At 41.1% G+C, this 17,500-nt stretch overlaps 1 protein-coding gene across 7 annotated transcripts in view; it reads right to left on the reverse strand.

Moving 5' to 3' along the window:
- Positions 1 to 17,500, reverse strand: part of scaper (S-phase cyclin A-associated protein in the ER) — a 160,703-nt gene that overhangs the window by 8,092 nt on the left and 135,111 nt on the right. For all 7 annotated transcript variants that reach the window (XM_061916973.1, XM_061916971.1, XM_061916976.1 and 4 more), the window contains 2 exons: positions 10,587 to 10,821; positions 7,225 to 7,374 (listed from right to left, as the gene is read on the reverse strand). In XM_061916973.1, the coding sequence (XP_061772957.1) occupies positions 7,225 to 7,374; positions 10,587 to 10,821 (385 nt within the window). The remainder of the gene's footprint in view (positions 1 to 7,224; positions 7,375 to 10,586; positions 10,822 to 17,500) is intronic.

Consider the following 17,500-nt stretch of genomic DNA (forward strand, 5'->3'; position numbering starts at 1 on the left):
TATTTGACTCTGAAACTTAACATTTTTATTTCCAAGAAATGTCCAATGTATTAAAAATGGTAGTGGTTCAGTGTAATCATTCCTATGTGGTTGATAAATAAACAAACAAATGAATAAATATAAAACATAAGCTAAAAAAAATACCTGGAGGTAGAAAAACACCGTACAAACTGAAGTAAAAAATACAAACGTAACCAATCAACTACATTTCAGCACTTCTGTAGCCTGAATTGGCTTCCACTTGGAAAACAAAACGGTGGTGATATATTTCCCAATTGGGTCCAAGAGTGAAGCCTGACATCATAAAAAGCAGAACCCAGACATCTGGCCCGCATGCAACACTGACCATGAAAAAAAGTCAACGTATTGGCTGTTCTGGTCTTTCTTAAGCTCAGAGAGCTGGCGCTCTCAAACACTGCTGCGTTTTATGACATAACTTCCTTACTGTGCACAATGACAACAAAGTCTGTGTTAAAGTTAATGTTCTGGAACGCAAATAAACTCCTGGCGGCCAAAACAAAAAATGGTGTGCAAGTAGAAACTGTATAAAGTTTTATTTGTACCAGGCAGATGTACCCAACATTTATATCTTTAAAACAATGGCCAACACTTTTAATTTGTCTCTGCAAACTAATAATTAGCAAATGTATGACGTCAAAAAAAAGTCTAATGAATTACTATGGTCATCTAAATCACAGCAGCTGAAAATGTGGGTGTCCGGGACAGACGCGGAAGGTGATTTTTCCAACTAAGTTCTACAGTATAGTGATATATCAGATTGTAGGTGGGTTTTTTACCCTTCGCGTTCATATTTCACTGTTTGTTGCATTTTTGTTGAGTTTTGCTTGATTGTAAAATATGTGGATGGAGAGGGGGTTTGACGTTCACACGTTGTCAATATTCAGTGTTTTATCCTTCATAGTTAATATTGAAAATCCCCCAATCTTTATTTTCATGTTCATTCTGGGTGTCATTCAGTAAAAAAAATAAAATTCCATTCCGTTTTTAAGGCGGTCTGTCATGTTTTTTAGCATTCAATCAGACATTGTGAGGTTTTGTATTAGTGTTCATAAAAATAGATACAAACTAATGGCCCAGGCCTGGCCTAAGGGCTTCACAGGAACCATGGCCGTATATGTAGATCGTCACTGATAAGACGGAAGAGCCGTGCCACAAAACAACAAACAAAGCCAAGTTGGCCAAGTAACTGTTTACCAGCGTTTATCTGGACGCGTGCCAGCGCCTACGTAAACAAGTGGACTCCAGCAAGGCAGACATTGACATAGACTCCAACTTGACTTAATTGTCAGCTGTCCGAAGAAACCCCATAGATGTGTGTGTTTATTCAACAAAGTGACAAAGTTATGTATCTCACACCAGATCTCCCTGCTGATAATCCCACTGTGGGATCACGCAGATGACAGCTTTCCAGACAAATGCAACCTTCGATCTCAAAAGCTTTGCAGGGATAAAAAAAAAAAAAAAAAGTCCCGGGCTTCACTTCAAATGGGGTCGGACCTGCGTTCACCCTTGAAGTGTAAATCACAGACGGAGCTAACAATCAGGCGCTCTTCTGCCAGTCGGCGGAGAGAGTGTCTGTCTGCGTGTGTTTACTCTGCCGGGTGATGCAGAGTCGAACATTCCCTGCTGCTGGCTCCCTACCGTCTGCACGAGCCGCACTTACCCCCGCGGGCTTGCTTTTCTCCGCAGTAATAGGCCGCTGAAGGGAGCGTTTCAACATCAGGTTAGCGGGAATTACAGACCGAAAGCTCATGCTTGGGCCTGGAGGGCAGAGGAAACGCCCTCAAAGAGAATGGGAAGAAGAGGGATGACCCCCGGAGATAAGGCAGGGCGAGGGAGGTGTGTGGGATGTTGCTTGCTAGCATTAACTAAACACTTTTGGCAGCAAACGCAGGCGAGGAGACACTCGCTCAGAGTAGCCAGGGCAGAGTAAACAATGTCATCTCATTCATAAATCCTACAAATGCTACCTGAAATTAACCCCTTGTGTGTGTGTGTGTGTGTGGTCATTTTCCACGTACTTTCCATGTGCTTGGAAAAACAAAAACAGAAGTTTCTTTTAAGATTGGCAGAGAAAACAGGCAGGTGGATTAACACGTCAACACTTTTCAATGACGGTTCCGCCAGTTCAAAGATTCCACAGATCATCACATGAGATGATTCACCGTATTTGAACACAAGTGCATTTATCTGCACAGGACAAGAAGTCAGGTGCCTCACATGTTGTTTTGGCACTGTGCAAAGACCTCCACATACCCTACAATGAAACCAGAGGTTGGTAGAGTAGTCAGCAATTGTACTCAAGTAAGAGTACTGTTACTTTAGAGATGTATTACTCAAGTAAAAGTAAGGAGTAGTCACCCAAATATTTACTTGAGTAAAAGTAAAAAGTATGTTGTGAAAAAACTACTCAAGTACTGAGTAACTGATGAGTAACCTGTTAGTTTAATGATGACGGCAACAAGTAATGCACAAAAACATAAAAATAGCAATGAACAAATTCAGAGCCAGGAATATCTCTTAAGGAACTAAAACAATAATATATATTAAATAATATATATTTGGTTTTACACTGTATTGAAAAAAAATTTGAAATGTAAGTTTCTCAATACCCGACCTGTTTTTTGTGCCTTTAAAACAGATTTAGAACTCTACGTTAAAACACTCTCTACCCCTAACAACCAAAAAGCTGGGAAAACAATGATGCTGTGTTCCAAATTTAAGTTATTTACTGAGATTGAGTGAGCCTATGGCTTTGCACTTTGTTTATTTTACATATACAGTATATATATATATATATTTTGCATTCTGTCTAAGTTACTTTGAATTTACAACCCCCTGGCGCTGTTTTGTACGTTTTTTATACTGTTTTGTACTGTTTTTGTACTTACTTCAATTATTATTTTCAACTGTTTGTAAATGTTGAAATTTATAAATAAAGGTTTATATAAAAAAAGTTAATCATATGATCGCCTGGCTTTGTTTGATTGGTGAAACGGAGTGAAACATCACCAGTGACTGCATTTGATTGGTGGAACGGAGTGAAACGTCACCAATGACTGCATTTGATTGGTGAAACGGAGTCAAACGTCACCACTGACTGCATTTGATTAGTGAAACTGAGTCAAATGTCACCAGTGACTGCATTTGTTTGGTGAAACGCAGTCAAACATCACCAAAGACTGCATTTGATTGGTGAAACGGAGCCAAACGTCACCAGTGACTGCATTTGATTGGTGAAACAGAGTCAAACGTCACCAGTGACTGCATTTGATTGGTGAAACGGAGTCAAACGTCACCAGTGACTGCATTTGATTGGTGAAACGCAGGCATGCGATAGATCCTACTTTGAATGTCTGTCCGACAAACCAAAACAAACAAAGTGTGCATTAACAGATCAATAAAAATCAGTAGCGAGTAGCGAGCTGAATGTAGATAAATGGAACGGAGTAAAAGTAGCGTTTCTTCTCTATAAATACACTCAAGTAAAAGTATGTTGCATTATCAATCAATCAATGTTTACTTATATAGGCCTAAATCACTAGTGTCTCAAAGGGCTGCACAAACCACAACACAAACCACTACGACATCCTCGGTAGGCCCACATAAGCATTAAAACTACTCTTAGAAGTACAATTTATCCCAAAAGTTACTCAAGTAGATGTAATGGAGTAAATGTAGTGCGTTACTACCCCCCTCTGAATGAAACATATGGCTACATGGCTCAGTGTGGCGGCCACCAGCAAGTACATATGTTGCTCCTGCATGGCCTTTGTGTGTGACAAAGTGAATTATTGATGCCCCTTCGGCAGGGTTTGAGAGCAGGGGCGGTTGGCTTATCTTTCAAAGTTATGCTTTTTATGAGCAGATACATTTCTACAGCCCACATACAAACATTAGCTGCTGCGCTACCGGTGACTCAGCAGTGACGGCGACCGCACAGGCCTGGGGTTGGCTTGCTTTTGTGCCGTGCCAGTGCTTGCATTAGCAAAGGAAATATTCTAATCTATGCCATTCATTCTCAATACATGCGCTCCCACGACCGGACCAAAGCTGGAGGACATCTTAAAAGACCAATATGATTTAACAGCAATTCTAATGACTTTTTCTCTCTCATGACTCTCTGACAGGAGTTCATGTCTCAGTGATTTTGCACCAAATTAGCAACACACATGCTTTTTGTTGTTGTTCCAAATGAGGCCACGCACGGCTGCTCTGTTCACGCCTTTATGCACACACAGACAAATCATCTGTCACTCACTTAACTTCATCATCGGCCTTCATTCAATTATTCAATATGAAATGCAAATTGGCTCCCCAATCCCTGACAAATGGCGATTCTGAACATAATGATTGAAATGGATCGGGTCCCAGTAAGAATGAAGTTGTACAGTGCCAGTGGATTGCTTTAGTTCGAAGTGAAAAATGAGGCTGATTAGACTCAGTGATCAGCCAATAAATTGCTAAAAGGACATCGGTGATGTGTCAAAGGTTGAAGGCTGGTGTCTGTGCCAGTCAAGTTTAACATAATCAGGGTGCAGCCAACTGTAGCTGATCAGGGCCACTAAAGAAGGGCCATGCATGACAGCCAATTACACAGCAAGCTCTGCTCAGGCACATCATTTCTGCATTGTCCATATATTGGATATAAGGCTGACGTGCATATGTTGTGGAGCGACGATGGGTCGTTTTGAGGGAGGATAGAGGCCACGAAGACCACATACAGGCAGATGCTGACGTGCAATACAGGCCAAAAGTTTAGACACAACCTTCTCATTCAATGTGTTTTCTTTCATTTAATGACTATTATCTCCACGAGCTTCAAGCACACCTGTCAAGTTAAAACCATTTCAGGTGACTACTTCTTCAAGCTCATGGAGAGAATGCCAAGAGTGTGCAATGCAGTAATCAGAGCAAGGGTGGCTATTTTGAAGAAACTAGAAGATTAAACATCTATTCAGCTGTTTCACTTTTTTTTGTTAAGTACATAAGTCTTCATGTGTTCATTCATAGTTTTGATGTGACAATCTACAATGTAAATAGTCATGAAAATAAAGACTGAATAAGAAGGTGTGTCCAAACTTTTGGCCTGCACATCATTGTGTTGTTTTTTAATACATTATCAGTCAGTAATGTATTCAAATGACTCCTAACTGCAAGTGATTTATAAGAAGAAATCAATTTGTCTGATGGGAAAAAAATCCAACACATTTAAAACCTTAAAAGAAAATCTAAAGTACAAAAATAAACTACAAACTCCGTTTCCATATGAGTTGGGAAGTTGTGTTAGATGTAAATATAAACGGAATACAATGATTTGCAAATCATTTTCAACCCATATTCAGTTGAATGCACTACAAAGACAAGATATTTGATGTTCAAACTCAAACTTTTTTTTTCTTCTGTAAATAATAATAAACTTAGAATTTCATGGCTGCAACACGTGCCAAAGTAGTTGGGAAAGGGCATGTTCACCACTGTGTTACATCACCTTTTCTTTTAACAACACTCAATAAACGTTTGGGAACCGAGGAAACTAATTGTTGAAGCTCTGAAAGTGGAATTCTTTCCCATTCTTGTTTTATGTAGAGCTTCAGTCGTTCAACAGTCTCCGCTGTCGTATTTTACGCTTCATAATGCGCCACACATTTTCGATGGGAGACAGGTCTGGACTGCAGGCGGGCCAGGAAAGTACCCGCACTCTTTTTTTACGAAGCCACGCTGTTGCAACACTTGTCTTGCTGAAATAAACAGGGGCGTCCATGATAATGTTGCTTGGATGACAACATATGTTGCTCCAAAACCTGTATGTACCTTTCAGCATTAATGGTGCCTTCACAGATGTGTAAGTTACCCATGCCTTGGGCACTAAAACACCCCCATACCATCACAGATGCTGGCTTTTGAACTTTGCGCCTATAACAATCCGAATAGTTATTTTCCTCTTGGTTCTGGAGGACACCACGTCCACTGTTTCCAAATATAATTTGAAATGTGGACTCGTCAGACCACAGAACACCTTTCCACTTTGCATCAGTCCATCTTAGGTGAGCTCGGGCCCAGCCAAGCCGGCGGCGTTTCAGGATATTGTTGATAAATGGGTTTGGCTTTGCCTTGTAGAGTTTTAACTTGCACTTACAGATGTAGCGACCAACTGTAATTACTGACAGTGGTTTTATGAAGTGTTCCTGAGCCCATGTGGTGATATCCTTTACACACTGATGTCGGTTTTTGATGCAGTACCGCCTGAAGGATCAAAAGTCTGTAATATCATCGCTCACGTGCAGTGATTTCTCCAGATTTTCTGAACGTTTTGATGATTTTACGGATCGTAGATGGTAAAATCCCTAAATTCCTTGCATTAGCTCGTTGAGAAATGTTTTTAAAAGTATTTGACAATTTGCTTAAAAAGTGGTGACCCTCACCACATCCTTGTTGGTGAATTACTTAGCATTTCATGGAAGCTGCTTTTATACCCAATCATGGCACCCACCTGTTCCCAATTAGCCTGCACACCTGTGGGATGTTCCAATTAAGTGTTTGATGAGCATTCCTCAACTTTATAAATAATTATTGCCACCTTTCCCGACTTCTTTGTCACGTGTTGCTGGCATCAAATTCTAAAGTTAATGATTATTTGCAAACAAAAAAAATGTTTATCAGTTTGAACATCAAATATGTTGTGTTTGTAGCATATTCAACTGAATATGGGTTGAGAAGGATTTGCAAATCATTGTATTCCGTTTGTATTTACATCTAACACAATTTCCCAACTCATATGGAAACAGGGTCTGTAGGTAGATTTTAAGTAATTTAAAAAAATACCAGTACACTCAGGACAATCACAATATATACATGTTAAAGAATTATAGCAGATATTATATAAATTAAAAAATAAAATGTGTGAAGAAATAGACATTTATTGTTTTAATATGTTCTATAAAACCACAAATGGTAAGCTTAAATTACTTCAAGATATTAATACTTGTATTATATGTTGACACTTGTTCAAATGATGCAGTTTGACACTACTGGAAACTACAATAACAATAATCATATTGTTGAATTAATACCTATAAAATGTTGAGGACGAATTTAGGGTGCATCTCTTATATAACTCTCATTAGATTGTGTGAAGTGGAAATGGAGACAGTTGTATGTGTCAGTAGAGCAAGAGGGAAAGGCATACAATTGTAGTTTTACCTGGTTGTCCGGGTGATTGACCGTGAAGTATCCCACACAGATAATGACTTCATGGAGCAGCTCTTCGGCAGAATGCTGGGTACAATACCACAGCAGCGAGCTGATGATGTGACGGAAAGCGAGCGACAGGCCCTCAGCTCCTAGAACAGTCTAAGAGATGGCACACAGTGTCAGTGTGCAGCGCAGTAAATTAACACAAATTGCCTGGGTCTGAAATTACAAAGCCCTCAAAGCAAAGTAATAAAACACTTTATATGTGCTGCTCGTGGGAACGTACTCGGCAGAAAGACCGTGTGCAAGCCCAAATCCATAAAGCATCCCAAAACCAGCAGAGAAATGAGATGAGAGGAGAAGTTTGCTGACAGTATTTATCAAACATGCCAATGTGACAAAGCACCATAAGATCATCACAACTCCACTCAAGAGTCTGAGCATGTTCGAGTTGTAAAATCTATAAACACAATACCTCTGACGCTAAACATTTTTTAAGGTCCAAAACCAATGCATAGAGTCAAAATAAATCAAATGTAGTGCACCAGTCATAATAGGGAAGCTGCTTCACTTTCAAAAGCCAAAAGCAGTGAAGTTGGCACATTGTGTAAATGGTAAATAAAAAGAGAATACAATGATTTGCAAATCCTTTTCAATGTATTTTCAATTGTATAGACTGCCAATACTTAATTAAATAATACATCCCCATACCATCACACATGCTGGCTTTTCAACTTTGCGCCTAGAACAGTCCGGATTGTTCTTTTCCTCTGTGGTCCGGAGGACACCACGTCCACAGTTTCCAAAAAGAATTTGAAATGTGGACTCCTCAGACCACAGAACACTTTTCCACTTTGCATCAGTCCATCTTAGGTGAGCTCGGGCCCAGTGAAGCCGACGGCGTTTCTGGGTGTTGTTGATAAATGGCTTTGGCTTTGCATGGTAGAGTTTTAGCGACCAACTGTAGTCACTAACAGTGTGGTATTCTGAAGTGTTTCTGAGCCCATGTGGTGATATCCTATACACACTGATGTCGCTTTTTGATGCAGTACCGCCTGAGGGATCCAAGGTCACGGCCTTGCCACTTATATGCAATGATTTCTCCAGATTCTCTGAACCTTTTGATGATGTTACAGACCGCAGATGGTGGAATCCCTAAATTCCTTGCAATAGCTGGTTGTGAAATGATGTCCTTAAACTGTTGGACAATTTTCTCACGTATTTGTTGACAAAGTGGTTGCTCACGTATTTGTTGACAAAGTGGTGACCCTCGCCCCATCCTTGCTTGCATTTCATGGAAGCTGCTTTTATACCCAATCCCGGCACCCGCCTGTTCCCAACTAGCCCGTTCACCTGTTTGGTGTTCCAAATAAGTGTTTGATGAACATTCCTCAACTTTCTCAGTCTTTTTTGCCACGTCTGAAAGCTTTTTTGAAACATGTTGCAGGCATCACATTTTGAATGAGCTAATATTTGCAAAAAAATAAAAGTTTACCAGTTCGAACGTTAAGCATCTTGTCTTTGCAGTCTATTCAATTGAATATAAGTTGAAAAGAATTTGTTGTATTCTCTTTTTATCTACCATTTACACAACGTGACAATTTCACTGCTTATGTACAACCCATCGCAAATGTAATTACGGCTTTGTTCTGCAATGGAATTAGACACATTTGTGACTTAGGCGAGCGAGCAGCAACATTTCGTTTATATATATTTTTTAAACATTTACCCACCCAGGAACATCCCATTGAGATGAAGAATCTCTTTTTCAAGGGAGTCCTGCACATTCCTACACCAGTATAGCTGATACTTGCTCAAGACACAACGGCTGACTCGGTCGACAAAAGCTGGGATCGGACCTGCAACCTTCAAATCGCTGGCATGGCCGCTCTACCATCCGAGCCACGCCGATCCCAGTTGTTACAAGTGGCTTCAATATGATGGATGAGTGAGAGGTAGCAGCAATGAAGTAAATTAGCGGTAGACTTTGAAATAATGATCAGCATTTTCTGCACAAGGAAACTGTGGTGTTCTCCTCCTGGGGCTGTGTAATGTACATCCCCGGCGCACAGTGCTAATCACCTGCGCTCATCTTAACCGCTGACCCACCGGGATCTAATCAATCTTGGCAACAGACCCTGGGTCAGAGGTCACCTGTGTTTATGTCCAAAGGTCACTTTTGTCCTTAGGAGAGAAACTCCACCTCGAATAGACGCGAGCCGGCATCACTTGGGTCATGTGTACAGATCTCGTCAGTCAAGGAAGGACAAATGTTTGTAGTCCTCTTTGTTTTTGTTGTTACGCACTGACACTACTGAACATTAGGTTGATCAGTGCATTATTTTAAGTGCAGTGGTTCCTGTGCACTTAAGATGGGACTTTAAGGTTTTACTACTTAGGTATAAAATACTACACGGTCTAGCTCCAGCCTATCTTGCGGATTGAATTGTACCATATGTCCCGGCAAGAAATCTCCCTTCAAAGGACTCCGGCTTATTAGTGATTCCCAGAGCCCAAAAAAGTCTGCGGGCTATAGAGCGTTTTCTGTTCGGGCTCCAGTACTCTGGAATGCCCTCAGTTCTAGATGCTACCTCAGTTGAAGCATTTAAGTCTCATCTTAAACCTCATTTGTATACACTAGCCTTTAAATAGACCCCCTTTTTAGACCAGTTGATCTGCCGTTTCTTTTCTTTTTCTCCTCTGTCCCCCACTCCCTTGTGGAGGGGGCAGCGGGGGGGACACAGGTACGGTGGCCATGGATGAAATACTGGCTGTCCAGAGTTGGTACCCAGGATGGACCACTTATCCAGAGTTGGGACCCAGGATGGACCGCTCGCCTGTGTATCAGTTAGGGACATCTCTGCGTTGCTGATCCGCCTCCGCTTGGGATGGTTTCCTGCTGGTTCCACTATGGACGGGACTCTCGCTACTATATTGGATCCACTTTGGACTTGACTCTCACCGTTATGTTGGATCCACTATGGATTGGACGGTCACAGTATCATGTTAGACCCGCTCAACATCCATTGCTTTCGGTCCCCTGGGGTGGGGGGTTTGCCCACATATGCGGTCCTCTCCAAGGTTTCTCATAGTCATCGTCACTGTCGTCCCACTGGGTGTGAGTTTTTCCTTGCCCTTATGTGGGCTCTGTACCAAGGATGTCGTTGTGGTTTGTGCAGCCCTTTGAGACACTTTTGATTTAGGGCTATATAAATAAACATTGATTGATTGATTGATTTAATTACTTCCTCAAGAGTGCACGCACAATAACGACAAACTAAATTGCAAAGCTTTCCTTAAAACAATTAAATGTGATCAGTATTTCATTTGTAAAGCAATTCCAAAACCACATACACAATCATTGACAATACCTGGAAGGCGAAGAGGTCAAGCAGGGCAAAACTGTTGAGGAAGCGGATGCCTTGCAAAGCCACTTGGATGACCCCAATGCTGTAGGGTTCCTGGCTCTGCGAGGAAGACTCTGGCACAAAGCTGTGCAACAGGATGGAATACAGCGTGTGCACCACTCCCACCAGGTCTGTGGACTGCAGCAGGGTTGTCATCCCGGTTGGATCTTGTCGTTTATTGTCAAAAATACTGGACCCACTGAGAAAGAGAGCAGGGGTATACAGTCAAAGAAACCATCAAACAGTCAATGAAGGCTAAACTGGACCCGAGTCAGGTCAATCACTCGCTGACAATCAAGCTACAGGTTTATAAAGTGGGTCTAAACAGAAAAGGCTAAAACAGATCAAAAACTTTTCACTTACCTGCAATCTACAAGGTATTATTTTACAAACCCCGTTTCCATATGAGTTGGGAGATTGTGTTGTGATGTAAATATAAACGGAATACAACGATTTGAAAGTCCTTTTCAACCCATATTCAGTTGAATATGCTACAAAGACAACATATTTGATGTTCAAACTGATAAACATTTTTTTTTTGCAAATAATAAGCGGTAGAAAATGGATGGATGGATGTAGAATTTGATGCCAGCAACACGTGACAAAGAAGTTGGGAAAGGTGGCAATAAATACTGATAAAGTTGAGGAATGCTCATCAAATACTTATTTGGAACATCCCACAGGTGTGCAGGCTAATTGGGAAAAGGTGGGTGCCATGATTGGGTATAAAAACAGCTTCCCAAAAAATGCTCAGTCTTTCACAAGAAAGGATGGGGCGAGGTACACCCCTTTGTCCACAACTGCGTGAGCAAATAGTCAAACAGTTTAAGAACAACGTTTCTCAAAGTGCAATTGCAAGAAATGTAGGGATTTCAACATCTAATAATATCATCAAAAGGTTCAGAGAATCTGGAGAAATCACTCCACGTAAGCGGCATGGCCGAAAACCAACATTGAATGACCGTGAACTTCTATCCCTCAGACGGCACTGTATCAAAAACCAACATCAATCTCTAAAGGATATCACCACATGGGCTCAGGAACACTTCAGAGAACCACTGTCACTAAATAAAGTTTGTCGCTACATCTGTAAGTGCAAGTTAAAGCTCTACTATGCAAAGCGAAAGCCATTCATCAACAACACCCAGAAACGCCGCCACCTTCGCTGGGCCTAAGTTCATCTCAGATGGACTGATGCAAAGTGGAAAAGTGTTCTGTGGTCTGACGAGTCCACATTTAAATTTTTTGGGGGAAACTGTGGACGTTGTGTCCTCCAGATCGAAGAGGAAAAGAACCATCCGGTCTATTCTCGGCGCAAAGATGAAAAGCCAGCATCTGTGATGGTATGGGGGTGTATTAGTGGCCAAGGTATGGGTAACTTACACATCTGTGAAGGCACCATTAATGCTGAAAGGTAAATACAGGTTTTGGAGCAACATATGTTGCCGTCCAAACAACAATATCACGGATGCCCCTGCTTATTTCAGCAAGAAAATGCCAAACTACGTGTTACAACAGTGTGGCTTCATTGTAAAAGAGTGCGGGTACTTTCCTGGCCCGTCTGCAGTCCAGACCTGTCTCTCATGGAAAATGTGTGGCACATTATGAAGCGTAAAATACCACAGCGGAGACCCCGGACTGTTGAACGACTGAAGCTCTGCATAAAACAAGAATGGGAAAGAATTCCACTTTCAAAGCTTCTACAATTAGTTTCCTCAGTTCCCAAACATTTATTGAGTGTTGTTAAAAGAAAAGGTGATGCAACACAGTGGTGAACATGCCCTTCCCCAAATACTTCGGCTCGTGTTGCAGCCATGAAATTCTAAGTTCATTATTATTTGCAAAAATAAAAAATAAAGTTTATGAGTTTGACCATCAAATATGTTGTCTTTGTAGTGCATTCAATTGAATATGGGTTGAAAAGGATTTTCAAATCATTGTATTCCGTTTATATTTACATCTAACGCAATTTCCCAACTCATATGGAAATGGGGTTTGTACAATATTATTTAGTAGAATTAACCAATGCAACACAATGGCCTTTGGTGACAACCTACAATTAGTACAAACTGCAGAAGCCACAATTTGCCGCCATGCACTAGTGTAGGGCGTGCGACCTCTGGAAGGAACCCACAGTGCGTGCTGATACTTGATGTTAGCCAACAGGCCCTGTGTGAAGTATGCTGCTACGCTACAACACAGTCTCCTAATGCCATTATAATCCCCAGACACAGCAACTGGCAAGGACCAAATATCCTACAAGGCTGATGAGCATTCATACATGACGCATGTGGTGTGACGGCAGAACCGGGCCGCTTCACTGCTGCAGAATACAATAGAACAGAATATCTTTTATTGTCACTATACTCAGGTACAATGAGATTATAAGAAACTCCAATATCACTGTGACAGCTTATAAATATGTAAAACATAGGAAGGAAAGAAAAGAAAAATAGTGCAAAAGGAGGTGAAGTGCACTGTCCAGTTCTGAGAACGAATGTTCTGAATGTGTTGTTTAAATATTAAATATGTACAGAAGCATTCAGACTGTGGGTGGAAAGTAAAAATATCACACAGAGAGGTGCCATACTATAAAATCAGTGCCTATGACAGTTCACCGTGGTTATGGCTTTAGGGGGGGAAAAAATGCTCGGAGGAAGCATAAGAAGGGCCTGTGCTTGTCAGACAAAGAAAAAGTGTTTTCTTAAAAGTACTGAAATCAGTTGAAAATATGGCTGCAATAGTTATAATTAATCAATGTCCAATACAGAAATTCATCAACAAAGATTTGTTATTGTTGATGAGTCGCTTACTAAAATGTTAATGGATAGACTGCCATGAATGTTCATTTTACACTTTTTGACCATGTTTAAAGGCCTACTGAAAGCCACTACTACCGACCACGCAGTCTGATAGTTTATACATCAATGATGAAATATTAACATTGCAACACATGCCAATACAGGTTTTTTAGTTTACTAAATTACCATTTTAAATTTCCCGGTAGTTTCGTCTTGAAAACGTCGTGTAATGATGACGTGTACGCGTGACGTCACAGGTTTTTTGAAAGTGTGAGCGCTACGCACACACAGCTAAATGTAGTCTGCTTTAACGGCATAATTACACAGTATTTTGGACATCTGTGTTGCTGAATCTTTTGCAATTTGTTCAATTAATAATGGAGAAGTCACAGTAGAAAGATGGAGTTGGGAAGCTTTAGCCTTTAGCCACACAAACACACAGTGATTCCTTGTTTAAAATTCCCGGAAGTGAAAATTCACTATGGATCACAGCGCGGTCAAGCGAACATGAATCCAGACCAAATGTCAACCAACAGGTTTCGTTATAAAAATTGTGGTTAAAAAGTAGCTTCTTACCGGATATCAACTGAGCTTGTGTCGTCCGTACAGCTGCCGTCGACACCCGTGAGACATGGCGTCAACACCCCCGTGGACGTAAACCTCCGACTATCAGGTAATATTTAACTCACTAAAACACTAGCAACACAATAAAGAGATAAGGGATTTTCCAGAATTATCCCAGTAAATGTGTTTAAAAACATCGGAATATGTCCCAATGCTATCGCTTTTTGTTTTTTTAACTCTTTTTTTTTTCTAGTCCGTCGCTATCACTATCCTCAAACACAAATCTTTCATCCTCGCTCAAATTAATGGGGAAATTGTCGTTTTCTCGGTCCGAATAACTGTTTTTGTTGGAGACTCCCATTAAAATCAATGTGAATATATGAGGAGGCATCAACATGTGACGTCATCGTCTGCAACTTCCGGTAAAGGCGAGGCTTTTCAGGAAGTACCAAAAGTGGCCAACTTTATCGTCGATATTTTCTACTAAATCCTTTCAGCAAAAATATGGCAATATCGCGAAATGATCAAGTACGACACATAGAATGGACCTGCTATCCCCGTTTAAATAAGAAAATCTCATTTCAGTAGGCCTTTAACTAACTTATAATAATAATAATTCACCCCAATACAATATCCTGCCCTAATACCCTACTGTGCAATACTACCCTTCGAGTGCAATACGTCCGACACTGATTGTTATTTATTACTTCAATACTCTTGTCTTATTCTGATATTGTACAGTATTTTGTATTTCTATTGTGTTTTGTATATTTTACAGGATTGCTTGTTATTTTTATTGGATAGTAGTCTGTTTATTTCAATTGTTAGTTTTTTTTCCCTTTATTATCTATTGTGTTATTTATTTTACCCCATATTTGTTTCCCCTACTGCACCTTAAGTTAGAGTCTTTAATCTCGTTATATGCAAATATGATGACAAAGTCCATTCTAATCTATTCTATTTAAAAAAAAAGTTTTCATAATTGCACTTGAATAACAGGAACAGTTGTGGATAAAAATATGTTTTATACTGAATGTTAAGTTGACAGGACATCTGGCACCTCTAGTCTGTTGATTTAAATTGTGCTGTCGCTATATATTTTGTAGAATTAAGTAAAACTGCTGTTATTCGTGTATTTTGCTAGAATAAAATGTAATACGACCGGTAGGAGGCCACGGGGAAGACCCAGGACACGTTGGGAAGACCATGTCTCCCGGCTGGCCTGGGAACGCCTCGGTATCCCCCGGGAGGAGCTGGACCAAGTGTCTGGGGAGAGGGAATTCTGGGCTTCCCTGCTTAGGCTGCTGCCCCCGCGACCCGACCTCGGATAAGCGGAAGATGGATGGATGGACAACAGTTTTTTTTAAAAGAGAGTTGAAAAAAAGTTGTATAGAACGTTATAAACGTGTACAGCCTATTACAAGAAATAATTGTTTGACCAATCGATTAATTAGAAAATTTTTTGACAAGTTGACTAGTAAAATAATGAGTTGCTAGCCTAGCTGAAAGCTGCATTTTTTCATTTCAACCTTTGTTAAGTTAACCTAAGCTCAGCTGTCTTGGCAGAGTAACTCACTGAATCACGTTCACCATATATATGTTAACTATTGTTTGTGTTTTGCTATCTGCATAAAAAGAATGATTCTTTAAAGGCCTACTGAAACCCACTACTAGCGACCACGCAGTCTGATAGTTTATATATCAATGATGAAACATTAACATTGCAACACATGCCAATACGGCCGGGTTTGTTTACTAAATTGCAATTTTAAACTTCGTACCGAAGTATCCTGCTGAAACGTTGCAGTATGATGACGCGTGCGCGTGACGTCACGCATTGTAGAGGAAATTTTGTTCCAGCACTGTTCACAGCTGTAAGTCGCCTGTTTTTAATCGCATAATTCCACGGTATTCTGAACATCTGTGTTGCTGAATCTTTTGCAATTTGTTCAATGAATAATGGAGACGTCAAAGAAGAAAGCTGTAGGTGGGAAGCGAGGTATTGCGGCCGCATTTGGCAACACAAACCCAGCCGGTGTTTCATTGTTTACATTCCCGAAAGATGCCGGTGAAGTTTAATTATGGAACAGAGCGGTCAAGCAAACATGGTTGGATTGGACCACACACACAAAGTACAGTGTATTATGCAGCGATCATTTCGAAAGATCGTGTTTCGAAGAGGGTCCCTTGCGAAGGGCCGAGATGGGCATCGCCACCACCCGTCGACTGGTGCCGAAGAAAGGTGCGGGGCCGACCTTCAGGTTGTACAGGTACGACTGTATAATCTCACTAAAACACTAGTAACACAAGAAGCAGATAAGGGATTTTCCAGAATTATCCTAGTAAATTTGTCTAATAACATCTGAATCGCTCCCACTGTACAGTCTTGTTTTTTTTTTTCTCTAGTCCTTCGGGCGGTATAGCTCGATTGGTAGAGCGGCCGTGCCAGCAACTTGAGGGTTGCAGGTTCGATCCCCGCTTACGCCATCCTCGTCACTGCCGTTGTGTCCTTGGACCAGACACTTTACCCACCTGCTCCCAGTGCCACCCACACTGGTTTAAATGTAAAAATTAGATATTGGGTTAAAAACAAAAAAAAGTTAAGCGCTTTGGGTCACTAGAGAAAAAGCGCTATATAAATATGATTCACTTCACTTCCCTCATCCACGAATCGTTCATCCTCGCTCAAATTAATGGGGAAATCGTCGCTTTCGCGGTCCGAATCGCTCTCGCTGCTGGTGGCCATGATTGTAAACAATGTTCAGATGTGAGGAGCTCCACAACCCGTGACGTCACGCGCACATCGTCTGCTACTTCCGGTACAGGCAAGGCTTTTTTATTAGCGACCAAAAGTTGCGAACTTTATTGTCGATGTTCTCTACTAAACCCTTTCAGCAAAAATATGGCAATATCGCGAAATGATCAAGTATGACACATAGAATGGACCTGCTATCCCCGTTTAAATAAAAACATCTCATTTCAGTAGGCCATTAATGTGGATTGACTTGTTTGGAGACTAGATGGCAACATGCACATTTTCTGTTCCTGCTGAGGTCATCTTGGAATAAACAATGAGCTCATAAAGCCATAGCAAAATGTATTAAGCGCATTCCTTGTAATGCTGAAGATCAAAGCATACGAGTGTTGCTTCCAAGTGAAGAACAGTGGCGCTGGTGACCACCGCAGCAACTGTATGCTTAGCCTCTGTCAGCGGCGCCACTGAACCTCTCTGGAGTGGAGGTCACCGTGGCGCACACGTGGGTGGGCTCCTCCCCCCCCCAGCTGTAAGCTAAGGTTTATGGTGAGTGACAGAGCGCTGGGTCAAGTAGATGCCTATCTCTGCGAGCTGGCTGGCTGGCTGGAGGAAACGACCTGCTGGCTGATTGCAGAGGAACCACTGTCTTTGTTTGAGAAGACATGAGCCCTCGTCTTTATAGCTCCTTGTCATATTCATCTTTATAGGTCCTTGTCATATTCATCTTTATAGCTCCTTGTCATATTCAACACACTGAG

Source organism: Nerophis ophidion, linkage group LG12, assembly GCF_033978795.1.
Source record: "Nerophis ophidion isolate RoL-2023_Sa linkage group LG12, RoL_Noph_v1.0, whole genome shotgun sequence".
NCBI classification, from domain to species: Eukaryota; Metazoa; Chordata; class Actinopteri; order Syngnathiformes; family Syngnathidae; genus Nerophis; species Nerophis ophidion.